The sequence below is a fragment of the Propithecus coquereli genome, unplaced genomic scaffold (genome assembly GCF_000956105.1).
Source record: "Propithecus coquereli isolate 6110/MARCELLA unplaced genomic scaffold, Pcoq_1.0 Scaffold108, whole genome shotgun sequence".
Taxonomy (NCBI): domain Eukaryota; kingdom Metazoa; phylum Chordata; class Mammalia; order Primates; family Indriidae; genus Propithecus; species Propithecus coquereli.
This window is the reverse complement of record NW_012134747.1, coordinates 6,284,734-6,310,581: the sequence shown is the minus strand read 5'-3', so window position 1 is coordinate 6,310,581 and position 25,848 is coordinate 6,284,734. Positions and strand designations below refer to the sequence as shown.

The following is a 25,848-nucleotide window of genomic DNA, read 5'->3' as shown; positions in this document are numbered from 1 at the left end:
ATCTGTGGGTCATTTTAATAATATAATCTCTATTCTTCATGTTTAGCATTTTTTATTTTTAATTATTTTGGGTACATAAAAGTTGTATATCTTTATAGGGTACTTGTGATGTTTTGATACAGGCATACGATGTGAATTAATCAAGTCAGGGTAATTGGAGTATCCATCACCTTGGGCATTAACATTTCTTTATGTTAGGAACATTCCAATTCCACTCTTTTAGTTATTTTAAAGTATACCCTGATTTCTTGATTATAGTCACTTTTTTGTGCTATCAAATATTGTTCATTCTATCTAACTCTGTATTTTTGACAGTAGAATATGGGAAGTCTTTTTGTTGCTGACTGCTGCCAAACCCCTTTCCAATAATCACAAATTAACAATTGGTAATTTTTCTACATTAGTAATATTTTATTAAGACAAAACTGAAATCATAGTACTTAGAGGCAAGTATTTTATAAATTATCTATGTTAATATTTACTAAGTGTTTGAGCTAGGATTTCTTCAGGGCTCCTACTCCAGATTCTTGGGCTATGAGGAAATCAAGGCACATGACACACACCCCAGCTAAATGGCTTTCAATTCTCCTTCTCTCCATCTTCTCTGCCACTACCTTAGTTCAAGCTGTCATCATCGCTCTCTCACTTGGTTTGCTACATCAGCCTCCTAACTGATCTCCATGTCTCCACCTCTGCCTCCTCCAGCCTATTGTCTATACAGCAATCAGAGTACAATTTTAAGCCTGATCAGATCATTCCTTTTCTTAAACCCTGTGTTTGGGAAATTGTTGGTCAAATTCCTTTTTGCTATACCCACCATGCCCCTAATACTTGCCATGAAATGAATCATTTTCTCCTTTGTCGTCTTTTGGGGGTTTGTGACATCCCCAATAAAGATAGGGTCCCCTGGCAGACTGTGTTGCAAGAGATGAACGAAACAAAGACACAGAAACAGAAATAATATTTAAGAAAGTGGGGAAGTCAGGGGACCACCAGCACTCTGGTGCCAAGGTGACGATGACTGAAACCCAGCACTTGCTTTTTATTCTCTTTGCTGTGTGGCAAAATACAATTATCTCATGTGAAAAAAATCACAGGATACAATGATCAAAGGTTTCAGGGCTTCCCCAAAAATCATGAGATGTACTAGCTAATTTCCTTCTCCTTTCTAGAAGTGAAAAACACATAATTCTTCAGTAGGTACAATCCTATTGATCAAGGTAAACTGACTTATTTTAGCCCAAGCTCAAGCTATGTACATGGATATCAATCTCTAACTTCAGTAGCTGTGACCCATTTGATCAAGGAACAAAGAAACTACATGCTTTCCACTGGGAGACTGGTTTTATATTAACTGAGGCATTGTTGAGAGAAAGAGAGAGAAGGAACTTGGCCCACTGTTCAAACAATGGAAGCCCTGAGACCCTTCTCCCAGGCTGACATATGGCAATCTACCTCTATAGCCATGAGAAGTTTTCATGTCAGGCCACTCGCAGCTTTTCATGCATGAGACCTCTTAGGCTCTGAGGTTGGAGCATGCTTTGCTGTACTCCCAGATTGCTGATATATGTCCCCCAACTAGGCAGTTAACATCTGCCCTTATTTCAGGGTTCTGCTCAGGCAATTCCTTCACCTCCTATCCTCTCACAGCCTCAGACATAGCATCATTAAGTCCCAGTGGTCTTAATCCCATCAGTGGTCAAAAACAAAAAATATTTAGAAAATTGTAACTTTAATTGTTAAGAAAGTCACGTGAAGTTTAGTGTGCCCTCTTTCCACTAAACTATAATTTTTACAAAGGATGAAAAGATGGATACTTGCAAATTTTTTGTAAATAGTGATTCCCTGAACAGAAATTACACTTGCCATTTATATTACGGTTTCTAATTGAAAAGAGAGAAAGAACTTCTCCCCGCCCCCAAACCACCTCAGATTAGTTAATAGAATTATGATTGAACACCACCAAGGCTCATGATTATCTTATAATGTAAGGGGTTAGAATAATGCCATGCCCTTGAAGTAGTCATGCGGTTGTGCCAGCAGAGCTTGGCTGTGGGTGGTGGGTAAGCCCTTGTGTGTCTCCCCACTAGCCTCACATAAGCCACGCCATCCCAGTGGGATGGGAAGGAGTTCTGCCCTGCTTGGACTCGAAAAGGATCCCAACTTTGATGGAGGACTAAAAATAGTGTAGTTAATTTGAGGGTGTTGCTATGCAGCTGTCAAAGACAAAAAAAATGAAGAAAGTCTCTGAACTAATATAGAGTGATTTCAAGGATATGCTCTTAAGGGAAAGAAGCAAAACACAAAAGCATATCTATAGTATGCTATCCTTCATGCAGGCAAGAAGGAAATATAATAAAATATGAATGTAAAAATGAAGGGGATACACACACACACACACACACACACACACACACACACACTATACATGTGGCCTGCTCATTGTGTGAAAGAAATTTAGGAAGGATAAACCAGAAACTAAAGAGATTGGCTATCAGTGGGGGTGGGGGAAGGGTTGGAGAGAAGGAGGGAATGAGAATGGAGTAGCAGGGTTAAGGAGGAAGCTACACCTCTCTGAGGTACTTTCATGTACCTCTGACTCTTAAAACTGTAGAAATATTTCATATACTCAAAAAATACTTAGACCCAACCAGATGGGATAATCTAAAAAGGAACACAAATGGTAACAAATGAACTAAATTGTATTACAAATGAATAACATCATCACACTAACTAGAGTGAAGAAAAAAAGAACTAACCTCAGGAATTTTGGGAAACAGTATTTTTGACCAGAGACTAAGGCTAAACACAAAAAGAATTATTCCTGAAACTGTATTCTAGTTAGTTAATTTGTTTCTCATAGAGGGTGTAGGTTAGCAATTCTGAAACTAGTTTATGCAAATATTGAAGTTGAACAATAAGTAAATATATTGTAGATAATGAGAGCCTGGTTTCTCACTATCGTAGGAGGAAGTTATCAATAAAGAAAGGGAGAGACTGGTAAACACTGTGGTATTGTTCTGGGCTCAGAGGTGTCAGTATGAAGTCACTGTTTTTAATATATGTACAGATAGATACAGAAATTAATGTAGATGAGCATGTATGCATGGGTTAGTGGATGGTCATACATTTCTGTCTCTGTCAGCTGAGATGGGCGAGAAGCACTGACACCCCATAACAGTAAGCACACCTAGCACCCAGATCTTGTTTTCTTTCTAAATACTCTTCCCCAATAAAAGAAATGCTCCTTGGACAAGAGGTTGATTCTAGGACTGGGACAGGGAAAATTCAAGAAGAGCCCATACTATTTTGAATATATCATAAAGAAGTGTTTGAAAAAGCATGTTGAAAGGGCATAGGAACAAACCTGTGGCCAAAGCTGGCACAATTTGGGCAACAAAATAAATAACAATAGCATTGAATCATGACCCATAGAATAAAATAAATATTCCTTAAGTGTGTGTGTGTGTGTGTGTGTGTGTGTGTGTGTGTGTGTATGTGTATATAGAAAAAGAGAGAGAAAGAGAGAAGACAGCTCTTCCTTATAAAATAATTTCAGTTAATAAATATGGGACAAATGAGGGAACCACAAAATCACCATTAGGCAAAAGCCACAGTGAGAATTGTGGCAGATGAGATTCCTTGAAGATTGTTACAATTAGTGAAAGTTTGAGGAGAAACTGGATATTTGCATAGTCTCATGTATTCTCCCCAAGATTTTAATAATTATAAAAGGACGAAATTATAACTCTACAGTGTAGAAGCCCAGCTTAAGCAAGTGATGGAGGCTGACGTCACCAGTGATGATGCATGTAGATGTCATGTAGCCCCTGATACCGTGCACTAAGGAGGGCGCTTCGCCACTGTGGCATCCTTCCCAAAGATCCATGACCCCAGTCTAATCAAGAGAAATTAGACAAACCCAAATTGAGGGACATTCTACCAAATATTTGACAAGTACTCTTAAAAGCTGTCAAAGTTATGAAAGACAAAGACGAGGAACAGTTATAGATTGAAGAAAACTAAGGAAATGCAAGATGTCAATGCCATGTGAGATCTTGGACTGGATCCTGGAACAGAAAAAGCATATTAATGGAAAAACCGGTGCAATTCAAAAAGGGTCTGTAAGTTAGTTGATAGTGTTGTACCAATGCTAATGTCCTAGTTTTGATCATTGTTCCATGGTAAAATAAGATGTAAATCTTAGGGGAAGGGTACACAAGGAACTCTGTCTACTGTTTGTAATTTTTCTATAAGCCTAACATTATTTCAAAATAAATGTAAATTGGATCATAGTGCTCTCTTGCTTTTAAAAGCCTCTAGTAGGTCTTGAAGTAGAAGCCAAACTCCTATACCATACCATGGCTTTTAAGTAGGACACAACCTGGCTCCACCTCACCTCTTCAGCCACCTTTTTCCTTGCCCACCAAGCTGCCAGAGGCCTTTTGCACTCTGTCTGAATGCCTCTCCTGTAATAGTGTCAAGACTACTGTCATTCAAAGCTCAGCTTAATGGTCACCTGCTCAGAGATGCCCTCCCTGACCACCCAGCCTAAGGCAGCTCCCAATCACTCTCTCTTATTCTCCATCTCTCATCGCTCTGTCTGGTATTTTTCTTTTTAGTGTTTTGTGTTTGTGATTGTGTATTTTTTGTTTTCTATCTCCTGCAGCTTGAACGTAAGCTCTATAAGAGCAGGGTCTTCCTGTGTCTTGTTGATCACTGTATTTCTGGTGGCAAGAACAGTGCCTAGTACATATTGGATCATCCATAAATCTGTGCTGAGTTAATGCTATCAAGCTACTTGGTTTCGTAGTTCTTTAGTTGCTTTTTTTTAAGGATACATCTGAAAACTTAATCAGCAATTAAAGATGAATAGGTTTTTATTTGTCTCTTAATTCTTAAGTCCCAGTTGAGTGAAACTTGCAAGTAGAAACTTTTGAGTTATCTGATACCTATGTTACACCTGAATTTCAGACTTTTATAAATTAATTTTAATACTTGAATTTTTTAAATTGAAAAGTGACCATCCTTCTTTTTTTTTTTTTTTTTTTTGAGATAGAGTCTCACTGTGTTGCCCAGGCTAGAGTGCCGTGGCGTCATCCTAGCTCACAGCAACCTCAAACTCGTGGGCTCAAGCGATACTTATGCCTCAGCCTCCCGAGTAGCTGGGACTGCAGACATGCGCTACCATGCCGGCTAATTTTTTTTTCTGTGTATTTTTAGTTGTCCAATTAATTTCTTTCTATTTTTTTAGTAGAGACGGGGTCTCGCTCTTGCTCAGGCTGGTTTCTAACTCCTGAGCTCAAACAATCCGCCCGCCTCGGCCTCCCAGAGAGCTAGGATTACAGGCGTGAGCCACCGCGCCCGGCCCATCCTTTTCAAAAAATCCATCCTTGAGTCTGATGGAGCTCAAAATTCTTTCCACCAGTCTCTGAGTAGCATCGCCAATTAATCAGAGTCAGTACTTAAAATGAATCCTGTTTGCCACCCCAAATTTAATCCTCAAGTGCATAAAATGACCAAAAATTATTTTTAAATGCTTCCACCTACTTAGGTTTATTTAGGAAAGAGTACATTTCACCAACTGTGTAATCATTCAGGTACCATGAATTGGTTTTTTCCTAGCCTTAAGCTAACTGTGTTCATTTGTATGTGACTTAAGACTTCAAGGTAAAAAAGATAACAGTAGCCTCATGCTATTATTGAACAAAAATGGGAAATTGCTCTCCATAGGGAAAGATTCGTTGTGGAATTCAGTGAGTCATATAATATATTAGTCAGTGGAGAGAACAAGAAATGGAAGATATTAGAAAATAAAACACCTTCTTAAAATTATAGGAATTTTTTAAAGCTACATAGAACTATGGCATAAATGTCAAATAAGCATTTAAAGTAAATTAAAGTATACAAGGATAAAAAGGCAAAAATTACAGTTAATTCAATTTCACAAGCATTTAATTAGTACCATGAATATAAGACTTTGTGCTTGGCCTGGGGAATACAAAGTTTGGATGCACTGCCTGTCCTGGAAAGCTTAGAGTCCCCTGGAAAAGACAGACACATGCCCAGACATGCTAACACCGGTCTTACCAGATGCCCAGAACACGCACTGTCCAGAGAAATAGGGATCAACTATTAATACTTCACAGAGGAGGGAGCCTTTGAGCTGGCCTCTTGACCAGTGAACTTAATTTTTGAGACAGAAGAGGAAGCAGGGTCATCATTTATCCCTGGGGAAAAATGGATTCTAAAAGCCTCTTCTTGACTGGGCCCTCCCAGGGGACTGTGTAGAGTGAGCTATAGTCACAAATTAATAAGGAAGCAGTATCAAGTGTAGCCTTTACCTTTGGATTTGTGGTCCCTGGCCAGCATGCTACAGCTATCGTTGGAGAGGTTATATCAGGAATGGGGTTCGTTCTTAAAGAAGTCTGGCTGGTTCATGAGAAACAACAAGAATCCTAGCAGCATTTAGAAAGCAGTTTTAGAGACACATGGTGTGTAAATCTGTCAGTGCAAAAATGGGAAATAAAAGTAGCGTTCAAACTACGTGTCTAGTAAATGCGGTTTAGAGGAAAAATGCATTCTAGGAAGCTAAGTGTCACTCTTGTGCCTGTGGCTCAGGTGTTGACTTGTGTTCAGGACCCCCACTGTTCCATTATGTGGGTGCTGTATTTTATTGAATTAGTCCTTAGTATAGGGAAAGACTTTTGCTATTATAAATAATGATGCTGTGATTGTTTTTAAATATATAATACATCTTTGTGCCCATTTTACTACTTCCTTAGGATATACTCTTAAATAGTAGAAGCGCACTGTCAAAAGATACATACAATTCCATGACTTTTTATTTTACTTCCAAATCAATCTGCAGAAAGCTTATAATAAATCACTTTTTCAACAATAATGCCATCTTTAAAAATAAAACCGAGATTAGGCATAACCAATTCAGATTTGGTTCCAGCTCTGTATTTTAAAAATCCACCAAGTCATCAACCTGATGACCTACCCACCCTCAATCCCCACCCCCACCACCAACCACAAACCTGTGTCACGGATGAGGTATTTGAGTTGCTTTACAGTGGAATAGAATGTAACTCAGAGAGCAGAGATCAAAAAGTCAGCAGGAGAGAATAATAGGAGGCAGCTAGCACTGCATCCTAGGCAGGCACAAAAGATTTCCACAGTCATACTTGACAAACCCAACTCCTTTATTTCAGCTCGAAGCACCACATTATGGGCTCGCTTTTCAGTACAGAGGTCATTTTCTGGTTCTGATTACAGGGCCCCAAACTCACTGACAGATGTATTCAAGTGAATTTGATCTTGCATTGTAAATGGAAGAACAGCATGAAAGTTAAATGGGGAGCAGGGAGCTTACCTTGTAGCCTGCCACTTGGATTTAATTTCTTCTCATCTTTGCCTCTGGAAGAGACCTTGTTATTTGTCTTTCTCGTTCTCTTTGTAATAAAAAATGCTCATTGTTCATGGCTCCTTTTGGTCTTTTCTTCATCAGTCTTGTCTCAAGAAGAAAATGAACTGGGAAAATTTCTCCGATCCCAAGGCTTCCAAGACAAAACCAGAGCAGGGAAAATGATGCAAGCAACAGGAAAGGCCCTCTGCTTTTCTTCCCAGCAAAGGTGTGTGGCTTTCATTGGGGCTCTATGTGGGGGGATCCGAAGGGAATCTGGGACTCACCTACTCATGAAGGGGAGTCTCACAGTGTTCTTTAGAAGGCTTTTGCCTAAGGCTGAGAAGCTGCTCTGTACTTAGTTGTTAGTCGTTAGTACTTAACTCTCTAATTAAGATTAACATGGATTTTTTTTTTCTCCCTGTTAATTTAAATTTTCTTTTTCATATTTCTTCTGGTCTTCAGGGGCCTTATACATACCAATCACTGTGACTGCTTTCCTAGGCTTGTATTTGACCTTCAGCATGGCTCGTAACAATCAGTCTGGTCCCCTCGCAGCAGCTGACTAAAGCAGGAGCCTAATGAGACCGGGTTGAAGTGTTCCCTCTCTGCTCTCTGTGGGCCAATTAACTTCAGGGAGGTGCTGTTCTGGATGCTCAGGACCACATTGCTCAGACCCGGGGCCAGCAGCTTCACCAACATCACCTGGGACTTGTGAGAAATGCAGAATCCAGGCCCTGCCCCGGACCTTCTGAATCCACATTAGCATTTTAACAAGATCCCCTGTTCATTTTGATGTACATTCAAGTTTGAGAAGGGAAAAGGAAAATTGTGATAGATCAGCAGCTTTTTTTTTTTTTTTTTGACACAACCATGATTTGTTTTTATGGTGGGTGTTGAAAAAGCAGGAGCCCCTGCACACAACCACTTCTGTGCCTGAGAAAAGCGACACTCCTTCTCTCTTCCTTTTCCCTCAGTAACTAACAAGCCCTCAAAATGTCACCCACTAATATTAGGCAGGATTATACCTAAATAAGACATGTATGTAATTTCCCAGAAAATTCAGGCTGCAGAAATTTCACTTACTCAAATTACCCGACATTTACTTCTGTTAATTTCTCCTTGCTGGCTTCCCGCCCTGTGGGCCAAGAGCAAGGCATCAGCAGGTCACATGGTTGTTCCTATGAAAAGCCAAGAAAGCTGGAGCAGAAAACAGAAACCAGGGTGTCAATTTTTCAGTTGTGCCCTCTCCTGGGTGTTTTAGTTCTTCCTAATGACATTTGGGCCCTAATTGTGGGAAATGCCAACTTTCATCCTTGAATGGAACCATTTCCAGCAGTTCTCTACCTGTTTTCCAAGAAACGTGTTTGTTTATAATCTTAAATTTCACTTTTTAATATTATAATTGTTTTTTACTTGTATAAATAGTACATACTCATTCTAGAAAAATTTAAAAACAGAGAAAAACCAAAGGGTGAAAATTAAAAAGCATCTAAAATTTTACTAATAGAGATGACCCATTCTTAACCCCTTGATAAATACTTTCTATGCATATATATCCTTCTTACAGGATAATTGGATACAAGGGTAATTGATTCTTGAAAAATCTTTCATAAATTCTCATATGTTAAACATAATTATCATTAATTTCAGTAAGAAAAATTCTTATGCATACTTGTATATCAAAATTAACATCCATTTATGGAAATAAAAGCCAAATCCCTAGACACAATCACTGTAAGGGTTACCATTATAGATCACATTATTCATTATTTTATAATATGGCTATCCAATATATTCTTTCACAATTATGCACCAAATGATCCCACAAAGGACACATGTAGTACTTTAAGTTTATATAACCTGACCTTTGGATATAAACAAAAACTGTAAAAGAAATCAACAAAACAGTGCAAATGTTACTTGAAAGTTTCACTACTATAAATTAGCAAACTGCGCTGTTATCCATAATTTAATGCAGCATGGCCAACTTTGCCATTGGGAAAGTGGCCTTCTGCACAGTGGCTCTGGTTCCAGGGCCCTCAATTGCTTGCCAGGCACATGAAATCCCAACCAGATCTCCTAAACATAAAGTACATACAAGGATTGTAGGAAACTCTCATGAACTTCTCAAACCTAAAAGGACATGATGTAGGGTATGCCAGAATATATTTCTAACATAAACAGCCTCATACATACAGTTTTTGTATAATATTGTATACTGATTATTTAGCAAATTTATTTTTTGAGCAAATAATCCTAACACCTTTCTTATTTCAATGTATACATTTTCCATTAGTATTCCGTTATCTGGGCATGCCATGATACATTTAACCTAAGCCCTTCTGTTCATGGTCTCAGGTCATTTCGACTTTTTCCTACTAAAGGATAAACATATTTGGAGTAGACCTTTTGGTATTTTATTAATTATTCCCATTAGGTGGATTTTCATGAATGAAAATGTGGGCCAGTCTTGCACTGAAACTTGATATTTTCAGGTGCTGAGTTTTTTCTTGGTCTTGACTCAGTTCCTCATATCACAGAAGTGAAAAGATTTCTGTCCAACTTTATAACAGTCAAAGAGACTGAGGATACTTTATTCACAAGACTCTTTTTCAGCCAGTTTAGGAAAATGGGCAAAATCCAAGGGAAGAGAAAAAGGAGTCCAGAAATGAACAGGTTATTTAGGGAGACAGCTGAGGACTCTTTATCTCTTTAAGTAGAAGTCTTCAGTTATACTAACCTTCACACTAGTGTTTGTTTTACTGACTTATTTGTAGTCATTGCTACAACTCTCCTTCTATTTGATGAAACATGAGTATTAAGTTTAAACCAGTAAGGATGAAGCACAAGCTTACTTTATGGCACAATAATATGTCTTTGATAACAACCTGCAACCTCTAGGTAGGACAATGTAAGCAAGCTATTTTTATAGAAATGCTTAATATTTAACAACAATACAGACAAGAGGAAAAATAGGGAAAATAGTAAAAGGGATTTTTTTTCTTAAACAGTTTATAGCACCATTTATAATCTTATAGTGCTGCACACATATAAGGCATTGCAGACATTGCCAAAAACTGACTTCAGCTCATTGACACCATTGTTGCCTTCAGCTAAATAAGTTTGCATTTAAATTGAAATTTAAATATTCATCTTAGTTTTATTTTTTGCACCTGTGTCCCTAAACATCATGGACAAGAATATATTTTAAGAGCATAATTCATCTGACGTTGCTCATTTTGGGTAGAAAGAAGAAAGAAGCAATGTTTTCTCACCAAAATAAATATTTTATCTAAAGTTTGATACACCTTAAGCTTTTTGTTTTTGGCTGAATAAATGGCAGTATGTTATAGCCAATATTATAATTTTATACTTACTTTATTACATTCATTTCTGGTATAGTATCCTTAAAGTTTTTTTTAATAAGGATTAAATCATATAACCTATCTGAAACAATAGACTCTCGGTAAATGCGCTCATCGCCCTTCCTAGATTATTTCAAAATGCTTCTGTTCGTGCTTCTTTCCTCTGTGACTGTTGGAGCAAGCAGCAGATGCCTGGGTCTTTGGAGAGTAATCTACAATGGCCTACCACGGAGACCCTAATCACATATACTCTTATCCCTCCTCAAAGGGCCAGTCTTCAGAGGAGCAAGAGACAGGGAGGGTAAAAGCATAGAAATGAGAGAAGTCATGCCTTGAGCATCCTCCATTAAAACAGGATTGGTTCCAGCTTCAAATGACCACTCTGCCCAGGTCTGAGACCACCCCAACAACACTGATGGAGGTACTTCCCAGTGGTCCTGTTCAGTAACAGTAAATTAAGGGGTTGGTACATGGGTAGTCATCTCTGGCTGACTCATCAGTTCACATACATTTCAATTATTTTTCATGAAATATTGGTGGAGCATCTTCTATGTTCCAGCCACTGTTCTAGGCTCATGTGTTTAAGATTGGCAAAATGTCAAGGATTCAAATTGCTGGCTAGCTTAGTTTCAAGGTTGTGGTATTATCCTCTTGTCTAGGTTGGCCTTGCGAAATCCTTTGTGTCGATTTCACCAAGAAGTGGAGACTTTTCGGCATCGGGCCATTTCAGATACTTGGCTGACTGTGAACCGCATGGAGCAGTGCCGGACGGAATACAGAGGAGCATTATTATGGATGAAGGACGTGTCTCAGGAGCTTGATCCAGACCTCTACAAGCAAATGGAGAAGTTCAGGAAGGTAGGAGGTTTTATGAGAGTTACCAAAAGGGGTACCTGCTAGAAGGTAATGAGGTGTGATTTGAATCCCTCTGGTGAAGAAAACATAACTCAAAAGCACCAAGGATGCAATTAATCATCACTGGTGTCTTTTTATGTGACAGAATACCAATTAATGTGATATATAATTCTCTAAGGATAAGATGGAAGAGACAGCTGGAAATTGCTGGGATTTAGTAACTGGTTTTAATTGAAGTCAGATTTTCATATAATGTGCACTTTTTGTAAGGTTGTCACTTTTAAATGCCTTTTCATGCATAACTAAAAATCAAGATTAGATCAAATGAATCTAGAAGGTGAGAACAGACTACTGGGGAAATCTTTTTAAATTGCTAATGCATATTAAAATTAATAGAATAATAATTCTCCTTTGTTTTGTGACATGTTCAGAAGCAGTGGGGTTTAGTTGTAGGATTAACTCATGAGGCATTGCCTCTATCTTCTATAGACCTCTTCAAAAATTTCTGTGGGAAAATAGGTGGAGATGAGTATGCTCTTAAATATCCCTGAAATAACTGGTGAGCAGCAGAGAAACAATCTTGCTATTTTTTTAATTATCTTGTGTCAATTTAGCTGTTTGGAGATTTTTGTCATACAAGGATATCTCCCACCACTAGGTGGCAGTTTTACACTGAGTATTTATGAAAATATAGCACAATTTTTCTGTGTACAAGCTTGGTAGTTCTTTGTTTGGTCGATTGGATATATTTCAGACTGTGAAAGAAAAAAAAAACCAGCCAAATGTTAGGCTTGACATAATATTATGTCAACTGTTTTACTCATTTCAAGCGATTCATTTGTAATTAGTGATATTGCTTAAAATCCCTAGAATTCTTTTTAAGTGCGTTATTTCAGAGCTGTGACTGGGAAGCCTTGTTGGTGCCTTGGAGGTTAGATTTGTCGAAGTGCAGGGAAGGAGGGACCTCCTGTTGCCTAAGAGTATGGTCGGCCACCAGTTCTCGACCTAGATATTAGATTCATAACAAATTCCTTAAAAAGTAAATTTTATCTTGGTTTGAAATTTAGTATCCTCCCCTATGAAGAGAAATCAGGGTCTATTTTATTTCTAATCACAGATGTCCTTCATCTGTTAGCAGCATCTAACTTCTCAGTGAGGTAGACTTCTAAGTCATGGAAAACCAGGCCGAAATGTCTCTTAGAGATCACCTAGTGAAACTCACTCATCTTGTAAAAGAGAAAATCAAAGCCCCAAAATAATAAATAAATATTTTAAGGGTTGATAGATAGAAGTTGGTGAGCCCAGGCGACTTCTAAAGTTTTCTAAATTCTAATCAGGCCAGTGATTTGGTATGCATGTAGCCTTTCATGAGTGTGGAGGAGAGCAGAGTTGAGAGGGTAAAAAAAAAAATCACCTACAGGACATAGTATGCTGGTCATTTGTAGCTGCTGCCTCCTGTAAGCCTCACAACAACCAAGACACAGATTTTATGTTATAGATGAGGAAAATGAGACTCACATTAGGTAACTAGCCCAAGGCCAGATAGGTAAATGAAAGTCATAATCTTACAAAATATGCCTAATTTCTTTCCCTAAGAGAGAATACCTAAAATTGACAAAGGCATTTTATAGCTGCCCCACTTGCAATTCATTCATTCAATTAACATTCATTGAGCACCTCCTATGTGCCAGGTAATAAAAATAAACATATTTTTATTCTGGAAGGCCAAAGAATTTCACGTGGTATTGTGTTTCTTTGGTTTTGTTTGGGGGAACAGTTACTAACTGTGTAAAGATGAAATAAAAACCAAGTCCTTTGTCATTTGGTTTGAAGGTTGAAACATTACCAACTCTTTAGTGACATCAATATGTTGATTTTGGGGGGGAAAGAAAGGTTTAAAAAAAAAATCCTTTGCCATGCAGAGGTTGCTGAAGCTATGCCTTACTCCTCATCCCGTGTGTGCTGGATTTAGTTTAATAGCTGAACATGGTGTACTTGGAATATTTTTTTAAAGATGTCTATGTTCAAGTGTATATTTGATTAGGCTGGAGTCTTCACAAGGACAGGGACCATGTTGGTTCTCCTCACCGCTGTAACCCCAGGGACAGTCTGGTGCTGGGCCCCAAGTCAGCACTCACATATCAGCTGGCAAGGTTCCAGACACTGAGTTTGAAGTGCCAGGCCCACGTTTCTCAAGCCTCTAGGGCATTCCCACCATTTGCAGCTGACCTCATGATGTTTGGGAAACTGACATGTGGTTTTGCAGGTAAGAAGTAGCATTATGAATGTGTGGCTTGCTGCCCTCTTTGGAATGAATTTAAATTGTAGAGTTTTATGTTCACTCGGAGTTTATAACATGAAATTTAACTTTGAGCAAGCCTTAGTGTTTTGTCCTGGTGGGATTCCATTTTAAACAGAGTCTCCATTTATCTCTCAGGAATGTGTTACCTAAACGTGTTTCTGAGTCATCTGGAAGAGCCATCCAGCTGCGAGTGGCTCCTCAGGAGTCACCATAGATGGGGAGAATTTCAGTTTCTTCAGGGCCATCTGCCGCCTTCGCGTCTCAAGGGATGAAAAATTCTGTTTTTTTGAGTTCACACTTTCCAGAGGAGACAAAATTCTAATTTGTACCTCACAAATGCGGTCCCCCTACTTGGAATCCTTAGTGTGCATTCATTCATTCATTTGTCCATTCAACAAATGATACTGAAGCCAGGCCACGTGCCAGGCAGCATCCAGAGGAATATGGTAGTAAATACGTAGACACGATGGTCGCCATCTTGTCTCGTGCAGTCATTTGGGGACAGAGCAAGTAAATGCAATGCAGATGGTGACCAGTCATGTCTGAGGTAGCACATGATGTCACAGGAACACCTGCGAGGTTCTTCCTGGAGGAGGTGGCATCCGAACAAACCGTGGAAGGATGAGTAGAAAGAAGCTGGCTAGAGGGAATGGGAGCAACAGAGCAGTGCAGGGCTCCAGGCTGAGGAAGCACCTTAGACCAAGGCCTTTAGGGGAAAGCAACAGGGCACTTAGAACCAGAGCATGGAAGGCAGGGTGGGTGTGGGGATGCTTGTGCCAGGCCATGGGACTGGAAATGGAACCGGGGCCAGAGCAGGAGAGACATCTCCCCAAAGCTGGGGCTGGCTGGTGTGGAAGGGTGTTGGGAAGAGGAGGGGCATTAGCTCATTTGGATTGTAAGGTAGAGAAGGGATTGGAAGGGCCCAAGCCTTGAGGCTGGGAGGACCACTGGGAGGCTTTTGTGTGAACCCACATAAAACAGAGGGTAACTATGAAATGAAGAGGGAAGTAGACCAGAAAGAAATGGACTGTTCTGACCTCTCCCAGACTCCGTAGTAGCACCAGATTAATTACTGAGCTCCTCATTGTTTTCAGAAATAAGCAGAATAAGTATAAATAAACAAATAGCAAGCTCAAGTGTGTTTTTCACCTCCAACCAAGGCTTTTTTCACAGTGCCTTCAGAATGCCAAGAAACCTTTTAAATAGCACACAGTGAGCATGACTGAAATGATGAATGAAAAACTTAAAATTAAACAAAGCAATCTGTTTTCCTTCTGGCCCCCTTTGAAGCACACAGGCCTGATGACAGAGCTCTCAACGTCAACATTAAGAGCGTTTATTAAGTGTCTGTGTCAGGAGATGGAAATACAAAGAGGTGGGAAAGCTTGAGCCCGGCCTTCAGGAAGGACCCTGCTAGTCATCTGCTCCTTGTCAAAGTGACTGTGAGGAACAAGATACCTGGCTAGCAGGGCCACACGTAGCTGCTCCCCCCAAGCCCAGACGCGCACGAGGAAAAGGTGGATGAATTTAAAGGGGCAGGGCTGGGCGGCTGTGGTGGAAGCAACTCCTGACAGCGTGATTCACCCTGGAACCACGAGGTATTTTATGAGCAAAGTTACGACGTGTGATATATGCACCCTTTGAAGGCAGAGTAAAAGGGTATAATTTAAAAATAGAAGTCAGCTTCTTATAGCAGATTACATCAGCTGAAGTTGGGAGCCGGCAGCCGAGCGTGTGCAGCCTGATGCCCTTGAGAGAGTCCTCCTGTGGTCAATTAAGTGTCTTGTTTTTCTTGAAAGTCAGAAATGGGATGGAGGGTAATTATTCTAAATGGAGTAAAAGCTGTGTTAGGTGTAAGAAAATAGTTCTGAGCCCTCTAAAGAGATAATATGGAAATGTATACGTGGGCATTTATAGGAGTCAGATTCTTCATAGAAAAGGACAAGCAGACCAGTGTTTTAATGAAAGCCATTTATTAGATGGCTAATGAAATCCTACAGCATTTGTCTAGTGTTTCATCACCATAATTCAAAGGGATATCTAAAAGGTATTATTGGAAATGTGAATGATACACACTGGTATTTGCAGGCTTTTATCTATTTAAATTAGTGTTAGGTTTTGGAGACCTGTTAATCCACTAGTCATGTTATCAAAAGATATATTATGGTGAGAAGGTTTATTAATAAATGTTGGCGGTTTACTAGGTGGGACCTTATCCGGGCCGTCAGTCAGTGGTGTCCCAGTGTCCCGGTTGTGAAGGTTTGGGTCTACAGCGCTTGGTCAAGGACTGGTAAACAGCAGTATTGATGGTAGAGGGTTCTTTCCTGTGAACAAAGACTTGGGTTAATTAATTTGACAGTATCATTAATTACTGCTGAATTCATTGGTCTTTGTCAGAGGTCAGGCTCTTTTAGCAATTGAGGGCGAGTCCCATGAGAGTTGGAGCTGCTAAGTAATGCAGGAGTGTTACTGCTCAGCCGTGTCCCCACTCTGTGACGAAGGCCTTTCTGCCTGGGCCATCCAGCTGTCTGGCTTAAACCAGTTCTGCTTCAGTCCAGGGCCTCAGGTAGGTCTGGGACCTCACAGTGAGTTGTGTTGAGGGATTGGGGAGCGTTTCAAGTTTGGATCCTTACAGTGGACAGATGTTAAGTATCCAAGCAGTACCTTAACTCTCAGGGCAACGCTTCATTCACACATCAAAGTGGGGGAGGGGACTCGGCTCCATTATATCCGCTGCCTCTGCTAGTTCTAGAAATCTACGCACTGGATTCAGTTCCTTTATGAGGTGACAATTCCTTTTGTGAAGCTAATACTCTCTTAAATGTATCTGTTTCATAACTCTATTTTCGTTTGTGGGTTTTTGATGTGTGCTTGTTGTTTGTTTCGGTTTGTTTAACTGGGGTGCCTGTTTTTTGTGGTCCTCGAGTAGATTGAATCTAGCTGCCAAACCCCACCCTTGGGTTGCTGCTGCTTTATTGTACCTAAATGCCATAAGAAAAGCCTGCCATTTTCACGTGGTACGACTTGGAAGGGAACAAGTAATTACACCCTTGCTTTCAATTCTGAATTGGATGAGATGAAGCCTTCAGGGCTTTGTGTGTCTTTATTGATTTCCCCCACTGAACGTGGTAAATAGCAAAAATTAGTTTCAGGGTTAAGCCAAGACCATTTAGAATAACATGCATGAAGCAGATAACTTGCAGAGCTGGTGGCTGGGCTGGCTGCTGCTCCTGATTGGAAATAGAGAGGAGGAAGGAGCATGACCTCAGAGTCACGATGGCTCTACACTCTGTTTCCAGCCCTTGCCGACACCAGCTGTGACAGCTTGGATAGGTCTAATAAGCCTATTGCCATTTTCTCATCCACTAAAAGTGATCACCAAGCTCCTTTCCAGCTGTAACATTTTTATTATTTTTCTCCAAATCATTAAGCTCTAAAATCATTAAGTTCATCTGTAGAGAAGTGTAGATGCCAGCATAGCGCTAACATGTCAGTGTAGTGGTTTTCCTGCTACTTCAAGTAAGTTTTGCTTACTCTTGCTGCTGTTGCTCTAATCTTAGACTCTGGAAAAATAAGAATGTTTCACTCATATTTTGGGGTAGAGGAGCCTTTGGTATTTACAAACTGATAATATTTGTCTCTTATTTAGATATTAATACTTTTACAAGGGTCAGCACCCACAGGCTAGCCACCTGTTTTTATAAATAAAGTTTTTATTGCAATGTGACCATGCCCATTCATTTACTTGTTGTCTATGGCTGCTTTCACAATACCATGGCAGAATTGAGTAGTTACAACAGAAGTTATAGGGCTTGCAAAGCCAAAAATGTTTACTGTCTGCCACTTTACAGAAAACAGTTTGCTGGCTGCTTTTTTGTAGGCACCTCTAGTGCCTGTTGAGGTTAAGAACTTGTGTTTTGTTTTAAAATTTTTAATTGTGGTAAAAAACAAACCCACATAATATAAACTTTAGCATCTTAACCATTTTTAAGTGTCCAGTTGAGTAGTGTTAAGTATATTCACATTGTTGTGCAATGGATCTCCAAAACTTTTCCATCTTTTAAAAAAATTCCATTTTTAATTATTATATTTTAATAATATAATCATGGTATTATATAAATAGTTGTATATATTTATAAGTACATGTGGTATTTTGAGACAGGTGTACAATGTGAATTAATCAAATCTGGGCAATTGGGGTATCCATCCTCTCGGGCATTTATCATTTCTTTGTGGTAGGAACATTCCAATTCCACTCTTTTAGGTATTTTAAAGTATACCCTATCTTATTGTTGATTATAGTCACTTTGTTGTACTGTCAGTAAAACTTTTTCATCTTGCAAAACTGAAACTCTATACCCGTTACACAGCAACTCCCTGTTTCCCCCTCTCTCCCCCATTCCTTGCTAACCACGCTTCTATTTTCTGTTTCTATGAATTAGACTACTTTAGATACTTATATCTAAGATCACTGGAATTGTATTTATCTTTTTGTGACTGGCTTATTTCACTTAGTATAATGTCCTCAAGTTTCATCCATGTGGTAGCATGTGATAGAATTTCCTTTCTTTTTAAACTTGAATAATATTCTCCTGTTTGTATGTGCCATGTTTGGCTTATCTGCTTGTCCATTGCTGGACATTTGGGTGGCTTTCACTTCTTGGCTCTTATGAATAATGCTGCTGTGAATATGAGTATGCAAATATCCCTTTGAGACCCTGCTTTCAGTTCCTTTGGATAGATACCTAAGAATTGCTGGATCATATGATAGTTCTATTTTTAATTTTTTGAGGAACCATTTTATTATTGAGGTTAAGAAGTTTTGTATTAAGAAGTTGGCATGTTCCCTGATTTCTTCTGTGGAATATACCCAAGTCCCCAAAACAAATAAGTTCATATAAATACAGAGATCTATGTGGTTCCTAAATATGATTTTTTAGAATAGCGGACTTTACCTCTTAAGTTTCCAATACAATTTATGTTGTTACATGTTTGAAAAAAAGATTAGAAAATGAGAACATATGGGGGCAGGAGAACATGGATAATTAGAGTACATCTCCCTTTGTTCATACTCTAGTCCATTTTTTTATTCCCTCCATATAACTAAAATTGAGACGAAATGGAAGGTCTACTTCTACAGCTGGGACTTTAGGACACTGAGAAATGTGAAGAAAACTAGGACCAAATGGGAAATAAAAGCAACCCTGATACTTGTCCTCTCACCCAAAAATAAAACAAGAAAAAGCGCAAAAATACATGATCAAAGCTTTAATTCAATATACACATATTTATTGGACACTTAATATCCTTTAAGCCAGCAGTTAGAAATTGTGCATCAAAATCACCAAAATCATTGGGAAGCTTTCGCAAAGTAAATATGGGGTCCAGGCATGTGTATCTTTTAAGACATTCTTGATAGAGAAACATTGCAGTGGACAGTGGAGGCAGGAAGGAGATTCCAAATATTATTCCTTCATTTTGCCTAATCTTTATGGAATTACCGCGTGTCATGACTCAGTAGAAGGGGAAATGGATGGCACCATGGAAAGCTTGGCAGGAAGACAGAGTGACCTTCTTTGGACTGACCTACATAGAGAGCTAGATTTGTGTTAAAATCTGAACTGAGAAGTGACGTTCATTCATGTCACTTAGCTACTTGGCTGAAACTTCAAAGCCTTTATTATAATATGATAGAGACAATACTTAAGTTTTTTATTTAACAAATATTTACATAGTACAGTCTTGTGTTTGGTACTGTTCCAAGATCTTTATTAGCATAAACTCATTTAATCCTATTAACAAGGCTATCAAACTGGTAAAGTTATCATCACCATTTTGCAAATGAGGAAACAGGCGTAGCAGGTAAGGAACTTGCCCCAGGCCACCCAGCTCATGTAGGAACCTGGACAGACTGGCTCCGGTATCTGTGCCCTTCCCCAGCACACAGCTCAGCCTGCCTCTCAGTGTGCCTCACGTTCCCACAGTTGACACCTTCACTTTGTAGGCAACGCACATGTCATCCCCATTTTACAGATGAGGAAATGCCAAGGCTCAGGGAGTTCAGAACTGGACTGTAGTCCCAGACAGTGCCATTCCAGAGCTCAATCTGCAACCTGCTTCATTCCTCTCTCTCTTAGAGAATACTACGAACAGATAAAAATCCAGGGGACCCTGGTGCTCAGAGTAGAGTGGGACCTGAACCACAAACCAGAAGATCCATTTCCTTGGGACATAATGCCAGGCAAGCTATCAAACCCACTAACCACGCACGCTAAGCCGCCGCTGCAGGAGAGAGCTGAGGAAGGTGCCCTCACTGGGCGGCAGTGAGGACTAAAGGGCATGAGTTATGGGAGATGCTTAGCCCAGAGCGTGGCACAGGGCAAGCTCTCAGATAATGGTAACTCTTTTTATAGCTACCACATTTACTCCTGAATCTCCAGAGGAAAAAAAAAAATTAACATCCAGCAAAACACATACTCTAAATAAATCACCTACGGAGGTTTGCTAGGAGGGTGGCCTCAGCCTTGGGTTGACCCCTCAATGTGGGCTGGAGGAAATGGTGTTTGTTATTCTGGGTTGTCTGACAATTTTTCAGACAGGAGTCTCTAGGTGTGACAGGCCATTGCTGCCTTCCTTTTCCATGATTCAGCTGCCTCCCTCCAACCCAAGGTTCAGGTGAGTCCAGCTAAGCCAGCATTAGCTGCCGGTCCTGTCTGTGCCTGGGGCTGCTGGAATCTCTTGTCCATTTCTCTTTAAAATTGTCCTTGGCTATAATGTGGTTAGACAGCCACCTTAGGACTATTTTTTTTTCTATAATCTACTTTCAAGTGAATGAAGTCTTTGCAAAAAAAAAGGCTTTTGAGCATAATTTTGCATTTATAAATGGATGGGCTAGGAAATTAAATAGTACTCTCTTAATTTGTGCCTTTCCACTTGATGTACCTTCACAGCTTTTATATTATTTCTATTTTTACTTAGATATCTTGGTGAGAGGTATTTAAATTTAAGAAAATAAATATTCATGGTGTGTTTATATCCTGAAAAGTTATAGGTTATTTCTGTGCAAAATAAGTAAATATATTTACACACATCCCCAAAATAACAAGGACATTTAAGTTCATTTCTCCAGCTGTTTCCCAAGCTGTAGGTTTATCCTCAGTTGGTGCCATTATTCACTTTCCACATCCAGGAGGTCTCTAGTTTCTACTGATTCTACTTCCAAAGTATCTCTCGAATTGCTTCTCTCCTCTCCTCCTCAGTGCTATTGCCTGAGCTAGTAGCTTCCTCAATTTAGAGGATCGCAGTTGGCTTCCGTCCTCCACGCTAATACTGGTCCTACTTCAGTAACACAAAGCTGATCATGTCATTCTCCAGGCCCCACCTTGGCCAGCTGACAAGTCCAAACAGTTTGGCCCTCCAGGACCTCTACAGGCTGGCTCTGACCTGCCTCCCCTGACCCCAGCTTCCCTCTGGAATAACACCCCTCCCGCCTCTGTTCCCTGCTGCCGCCACACACACATGCACACCCTGTGTTTCCAGCCTCATTAAAATCTGTGCCATTCACCTCATTCTTACATAGCCTGACCTTTGCAGGCCCTGCTTCTCCCACCGGAAATTCCCTTCTCCTTTTGTGCCTGTAAAACTCAGAGGCATCATTTAAGGCCACATTACCCCAGGGAGCCTTTGCTGGCTCCTCGAAGCATTGCTGTTACCCTTTGCACTGTTCCCATTGCACTTCGTGCATACTTCTTAGCCTGCCACAGGGTAGGTATTCAATAAGGATTTATTTATCAAATGAGGGGAGAGGTAAATAAATAACCCTGTAGTTTCCTTGAAGGCAATATCAGGGTCTTACACGTCGTTGAACCCCAATTGCATAATAAACAGGCGTAATATGCATCTTATAAATGTTTGTATTACTGAATGAAATTTAATCCTGCCATTGAGCAAAAATGAGGCTCAGGTTTGCAAGCAAGGAGTCATTTGATTTTAACATCCTAGAAGATGTCGTCTACACATACTAATTCATCATTTCCATTATTTAAATTCTATAAGAAGAGGAAACATCCATATAGTTTTTTAAAAGAAGCATATTTTTGTAATACTGTAAAAGCTAATGTGTTGGCTTAAAGTAGATTTTTTTCAAGGGTAGGGTGGGACGGGAAGGAACGTGTCTCTCTTGAGAGGTGTTGAATCTTTGCGTATGATATTTCTTTAATTGTTTAAGGGAAAAGCTTGCTTAATTCTCAAGTTTCAGAGTGGACTCTGGACAAAAGTGAATTATCTAAGTGTGAACTGATCTGGTCCAAGATAGTTTTCCTTTTGCCAGACTGTCTGGCTTTTTCTCTAAGGCTTACGTGTATTAGGTGGCACATGCAAGCCTGGTTTCTAGAATTTCATGGATGACAACACGCAAAACCTGCAGATTTTACTGAGTGGAACCATCAAGTTCCAGGTTAAAATGTGGCCATAAATTGAGCCAAACTCTTAACAAGGGCTTCTCAGTGCCTCAGCAGCTAGAATCTCTTAGATGAATTCACTATTTCCATGTCTCATCACGTTGTGCTTTTAGCTGCAGAGTCAGAGGGCCGCAGGGTGCCTGTGACAACTCCCCCCACCCAACCACAGACTGTTCCGTTGGCTTCTGCCTCCTTTTGGTAGCTCCTGAAGGAGGTGTCATCTTAGATTTTGGGTCAATGGAAAACTACCATGTTCAAGTAGTATGATTTACTAGTTACCGTCTCCTGCCACTCCAGTTTGTCTCCAAGTCTGTCATAGTTACGCATCCCTCTAGATTACCCTCTTCCTTTTGGCTAACAGCTCAAATATCATCTTCCCCAGCTAGTACTCTTATTCTGCATGATGAATTAGTTGCAATTTTTAGCATCCTCTAGAATTCAGTATACAAGAAGACATTTGCACCTTGATAGCCCAGCACTCTTATTTAAAAGTATTTATGCTTTAGGGATTCACTACTATTTATTTTTTTTTTTAAATGGAGATTTACTTAGATATATAAAATGTAATGTAGGTTTTACTTAATTTCAAACAGGAGTAGTATATCTGCTATTTCCTGAATACCAGCTTTATAGTACTGTAAGTTACTTTTATTAGAGTCAGAAAGAATTTTCTTCAAATCCATTCGTCTTTACAACCAGACTTTTTGGTGACAGCAGAAATAGTGGTTTGATGGTTGTCTGGATTGCCACTTTTACATGAAACTGGATTTATAAGTTGGCTATGGAGAGTTAATATTTTAGAAAGAAAGATCTAAATCACAATTATTTTAGAAAAAAACTATCTTCTGTGTTAGTTTGTCATCAAGTAATATTAAAGGGTTGTGAATAGTACTTTTTTAAATGACTAAATTATTTTTGTTAGCCCTCAGCAAAGCATTCCTAACAAGATTTATGCAAGCAGTATTGGCCCCATAATGGAGTCATAGACTGTCATGTTTTGTAGGTTTTCCTGTCTCTCAATGAAACTCAGAATCCCCTTCATCCCAAGTCCTAAATCTATCCATACTTTAGTGTCTGAACTATCAAAAGAAATAGTGAGTAGAAAACTGGTATTTCCCATTCATACTTCTGAGACTTAAAATAACAAAAACGATGTTGGACGATTCCTTGTTCTCCAGGGAACTTACATAATTCTAACCTAACAGGGAAATGAGAAAATGGAGACCAGCATCTTGCTGGTTTATGTCTTGGTCAACAGGGGCTCTGTTCACTAAAGTGTGCACAATTCTCAGCCACTTTCATCTCAGTTCTCTCAAAGAGTGGCTTCACTTTGCCTCCCTTAATGAATTTTTGATAAAAGGAAAACCTTAAACAGCTTTAAAACGTGTGTGCCACCCTTCTAGCATAAAATGTTCAGGACAGTTCTAGGTATAATAAAATTATCCCAAGTGAAAAAATTCCATTTCATCTTCAGCAATTATCCCATACTTAATCATTAAATAAGATCAATGAAACTCATAGATAGGAGCCCTAAAATCTTAAACAGACCAATTTCACATGGGCTTAGGGAGCCCTAAAAAGAAGCAGGCCCTAAGGGCCTATTGGTGTAACTTTGAAAGGAAATTCCCACATGCATTAATCAGGCTTCTGTTGTTACCATCAAATGAAATATGATTTTCAGGCTTGGTAACACTTCACAGTTGATTGGCTCTTTCTATCCAACCACCCATCTATCTGTCTATCCATCGTTTTAAATTCTCTCCCCAGCTGTGATTCTGAGACAACCATTGTCATTTAGATGCTGATTTCTCACTGTGATTCTGCTGGTGTCTGCTGACATTGAAATAAGGGCTATTTCTCAAGGTAGATTAATTATATAAACAAATTGAGGGATGGTGTTTTTTTTTTCTGCTGTGTTCTTTTTAATAATTTCTGTTCTGGGCCTCAAGAAGTGGGACTCTGCAGTATTTACAAGCAAAAATAGTTCATGGTTATTAGTCCATGTTCTGAGAGAGGTCCAGTCAAAGAGACTTAGAAAATATCCACATACGAGAAGGAGGAATGATAGGTGAAAAGTCTATAGATTAATGTGTGTGAAATAAATGAAGAAATTTCTCAAATAGGGAAGCTGAGAAAAAACTAGCAGGGTAAAATATATTACATTTAGAATCTTGTGCCCTTTCTTTTTTTTTTTTTTTTTTAGTTTTTATTTACGCAGGGTCTCACTCTGCCACCCAGGCTGGAGTGCAGTGGTACGGTCATAGCTCACTGTAGCCTCGAATTCCTGGGCCCAAGCAATCCTTCTGGCTGAGCCTTCTGAGTAGCTAGGACTACAGGTGTGTACCACCATGCCTCGCTAATTTTTTTAAAGTTTTTGTAGAAATGAGGTCTGGCTATGTTGCCCAGGCTGGTCTCAAACTTCTGACCTCAAGCCATCCTCCCACCTCAGTCTCCCGAGTAGCTGGGATTACAGGCGTGTGGCACCATGCTTGGCTCCTTTTCATTTTTTTCATCTTAAATTTGAGGGGAAAAGATACAGGAGAAGCTGGCAGCAGCAGTTGCTTCCAGGGCAGGGAACCAGGTTGGAGGATGGGATGAGATGAGAGAGAGAAGAACAAGGTTGAGGTTCACCATATGCCTTTGTGTGCCTTTTAAATTTTGTGCCATGTGCATGTGTTACCCATTAAAATAATTCATATTAAAAATAATGAGAATGAATGAGATTAGAGTAAGGACAGTTAAGGTTTGATAGAAAGCAAAAAGGGAGAATGACAAAAAACTCTCTAAAGTTGGCAGAAATTGAGAGGGTTTTCTATTGTTTGTTTTTAATAATAATAATGGGAAGAGAGAAGGCAGGCTTGAGGGGCAAAGATGGGAAGCTAAGTTCCAAGGTGATGTCATGTGGGCAGCTGGATGGAGGAGGTTGAAGGATGAAGTCATTTTCGAAAGCCATCCACAGGGAGAGCCATGTGAGGAGGTGAGGTCACTGAGGGATGGACGGATCAAAAACAATGCCTGAGGGAAAACCACTGAAATTAGGAAAGAAGATGAAAATGTTTCTTTTCAAAGGCTTCACTGTTCTAGGAGAACTACCATAAGCAATTATGCTTATCTGGAAGGAGAAAAAAGTGAGAAAGTAAAAAAATGACTTTTCCCATATATTCTCAATTTTGTCCTAGAAGGAATACATTCTATGTTTTGCATCAGTGAGAATGTAGAGAAAATCCTTTCCCAAAAAGAACAAAGGGGGCAAGGGGAGGGGAAGGCAGCTATTTCGGAGCGAATGGCCTCCATCTGCATTTTCAGCCCCACTCCGAGGCCTTTCAGCTGGGTTGCAGCATCCTACAGGCTGACATTTAGTCTCCTAACTTGGAGACTTACTGCTGGCTTTAATGACTTGTTCTGTGCTCACTGTCCACTTCTGAATCTTATTTACACTGTTTAATATACTCAGAC

At 39.6% G+C, this 25,848-nt stretch overlaps 1 protein-coding gene across 1 annotated transcript in view; it reads left to right on the top strand.

The window, feature by feature from the left end:
* The window catches only part of ICA1 (islet cell autoantigen 1, 69kDa), a 139,054-nt gene that overhangs the window by 8,349 nt on the left and 104,857 nt on the right, over nucleotides 1-25,848 (top strand). The window contains exons 4-5 of the mRNA XM_012647479.1: nucleotides 7,514-7,637; nucleotides 11,436-11,634. Coding sequence (XP_012502933.1) covers nucleotides 7,514-7,637; nucleotides 11,436-11,634 — 323 coding nt within the window. The remainder of the gene's footprint in view (nucleotides 1-7,513; nucleotides 7,638-11,435; nucleotides 11,635-25,848) is intronic.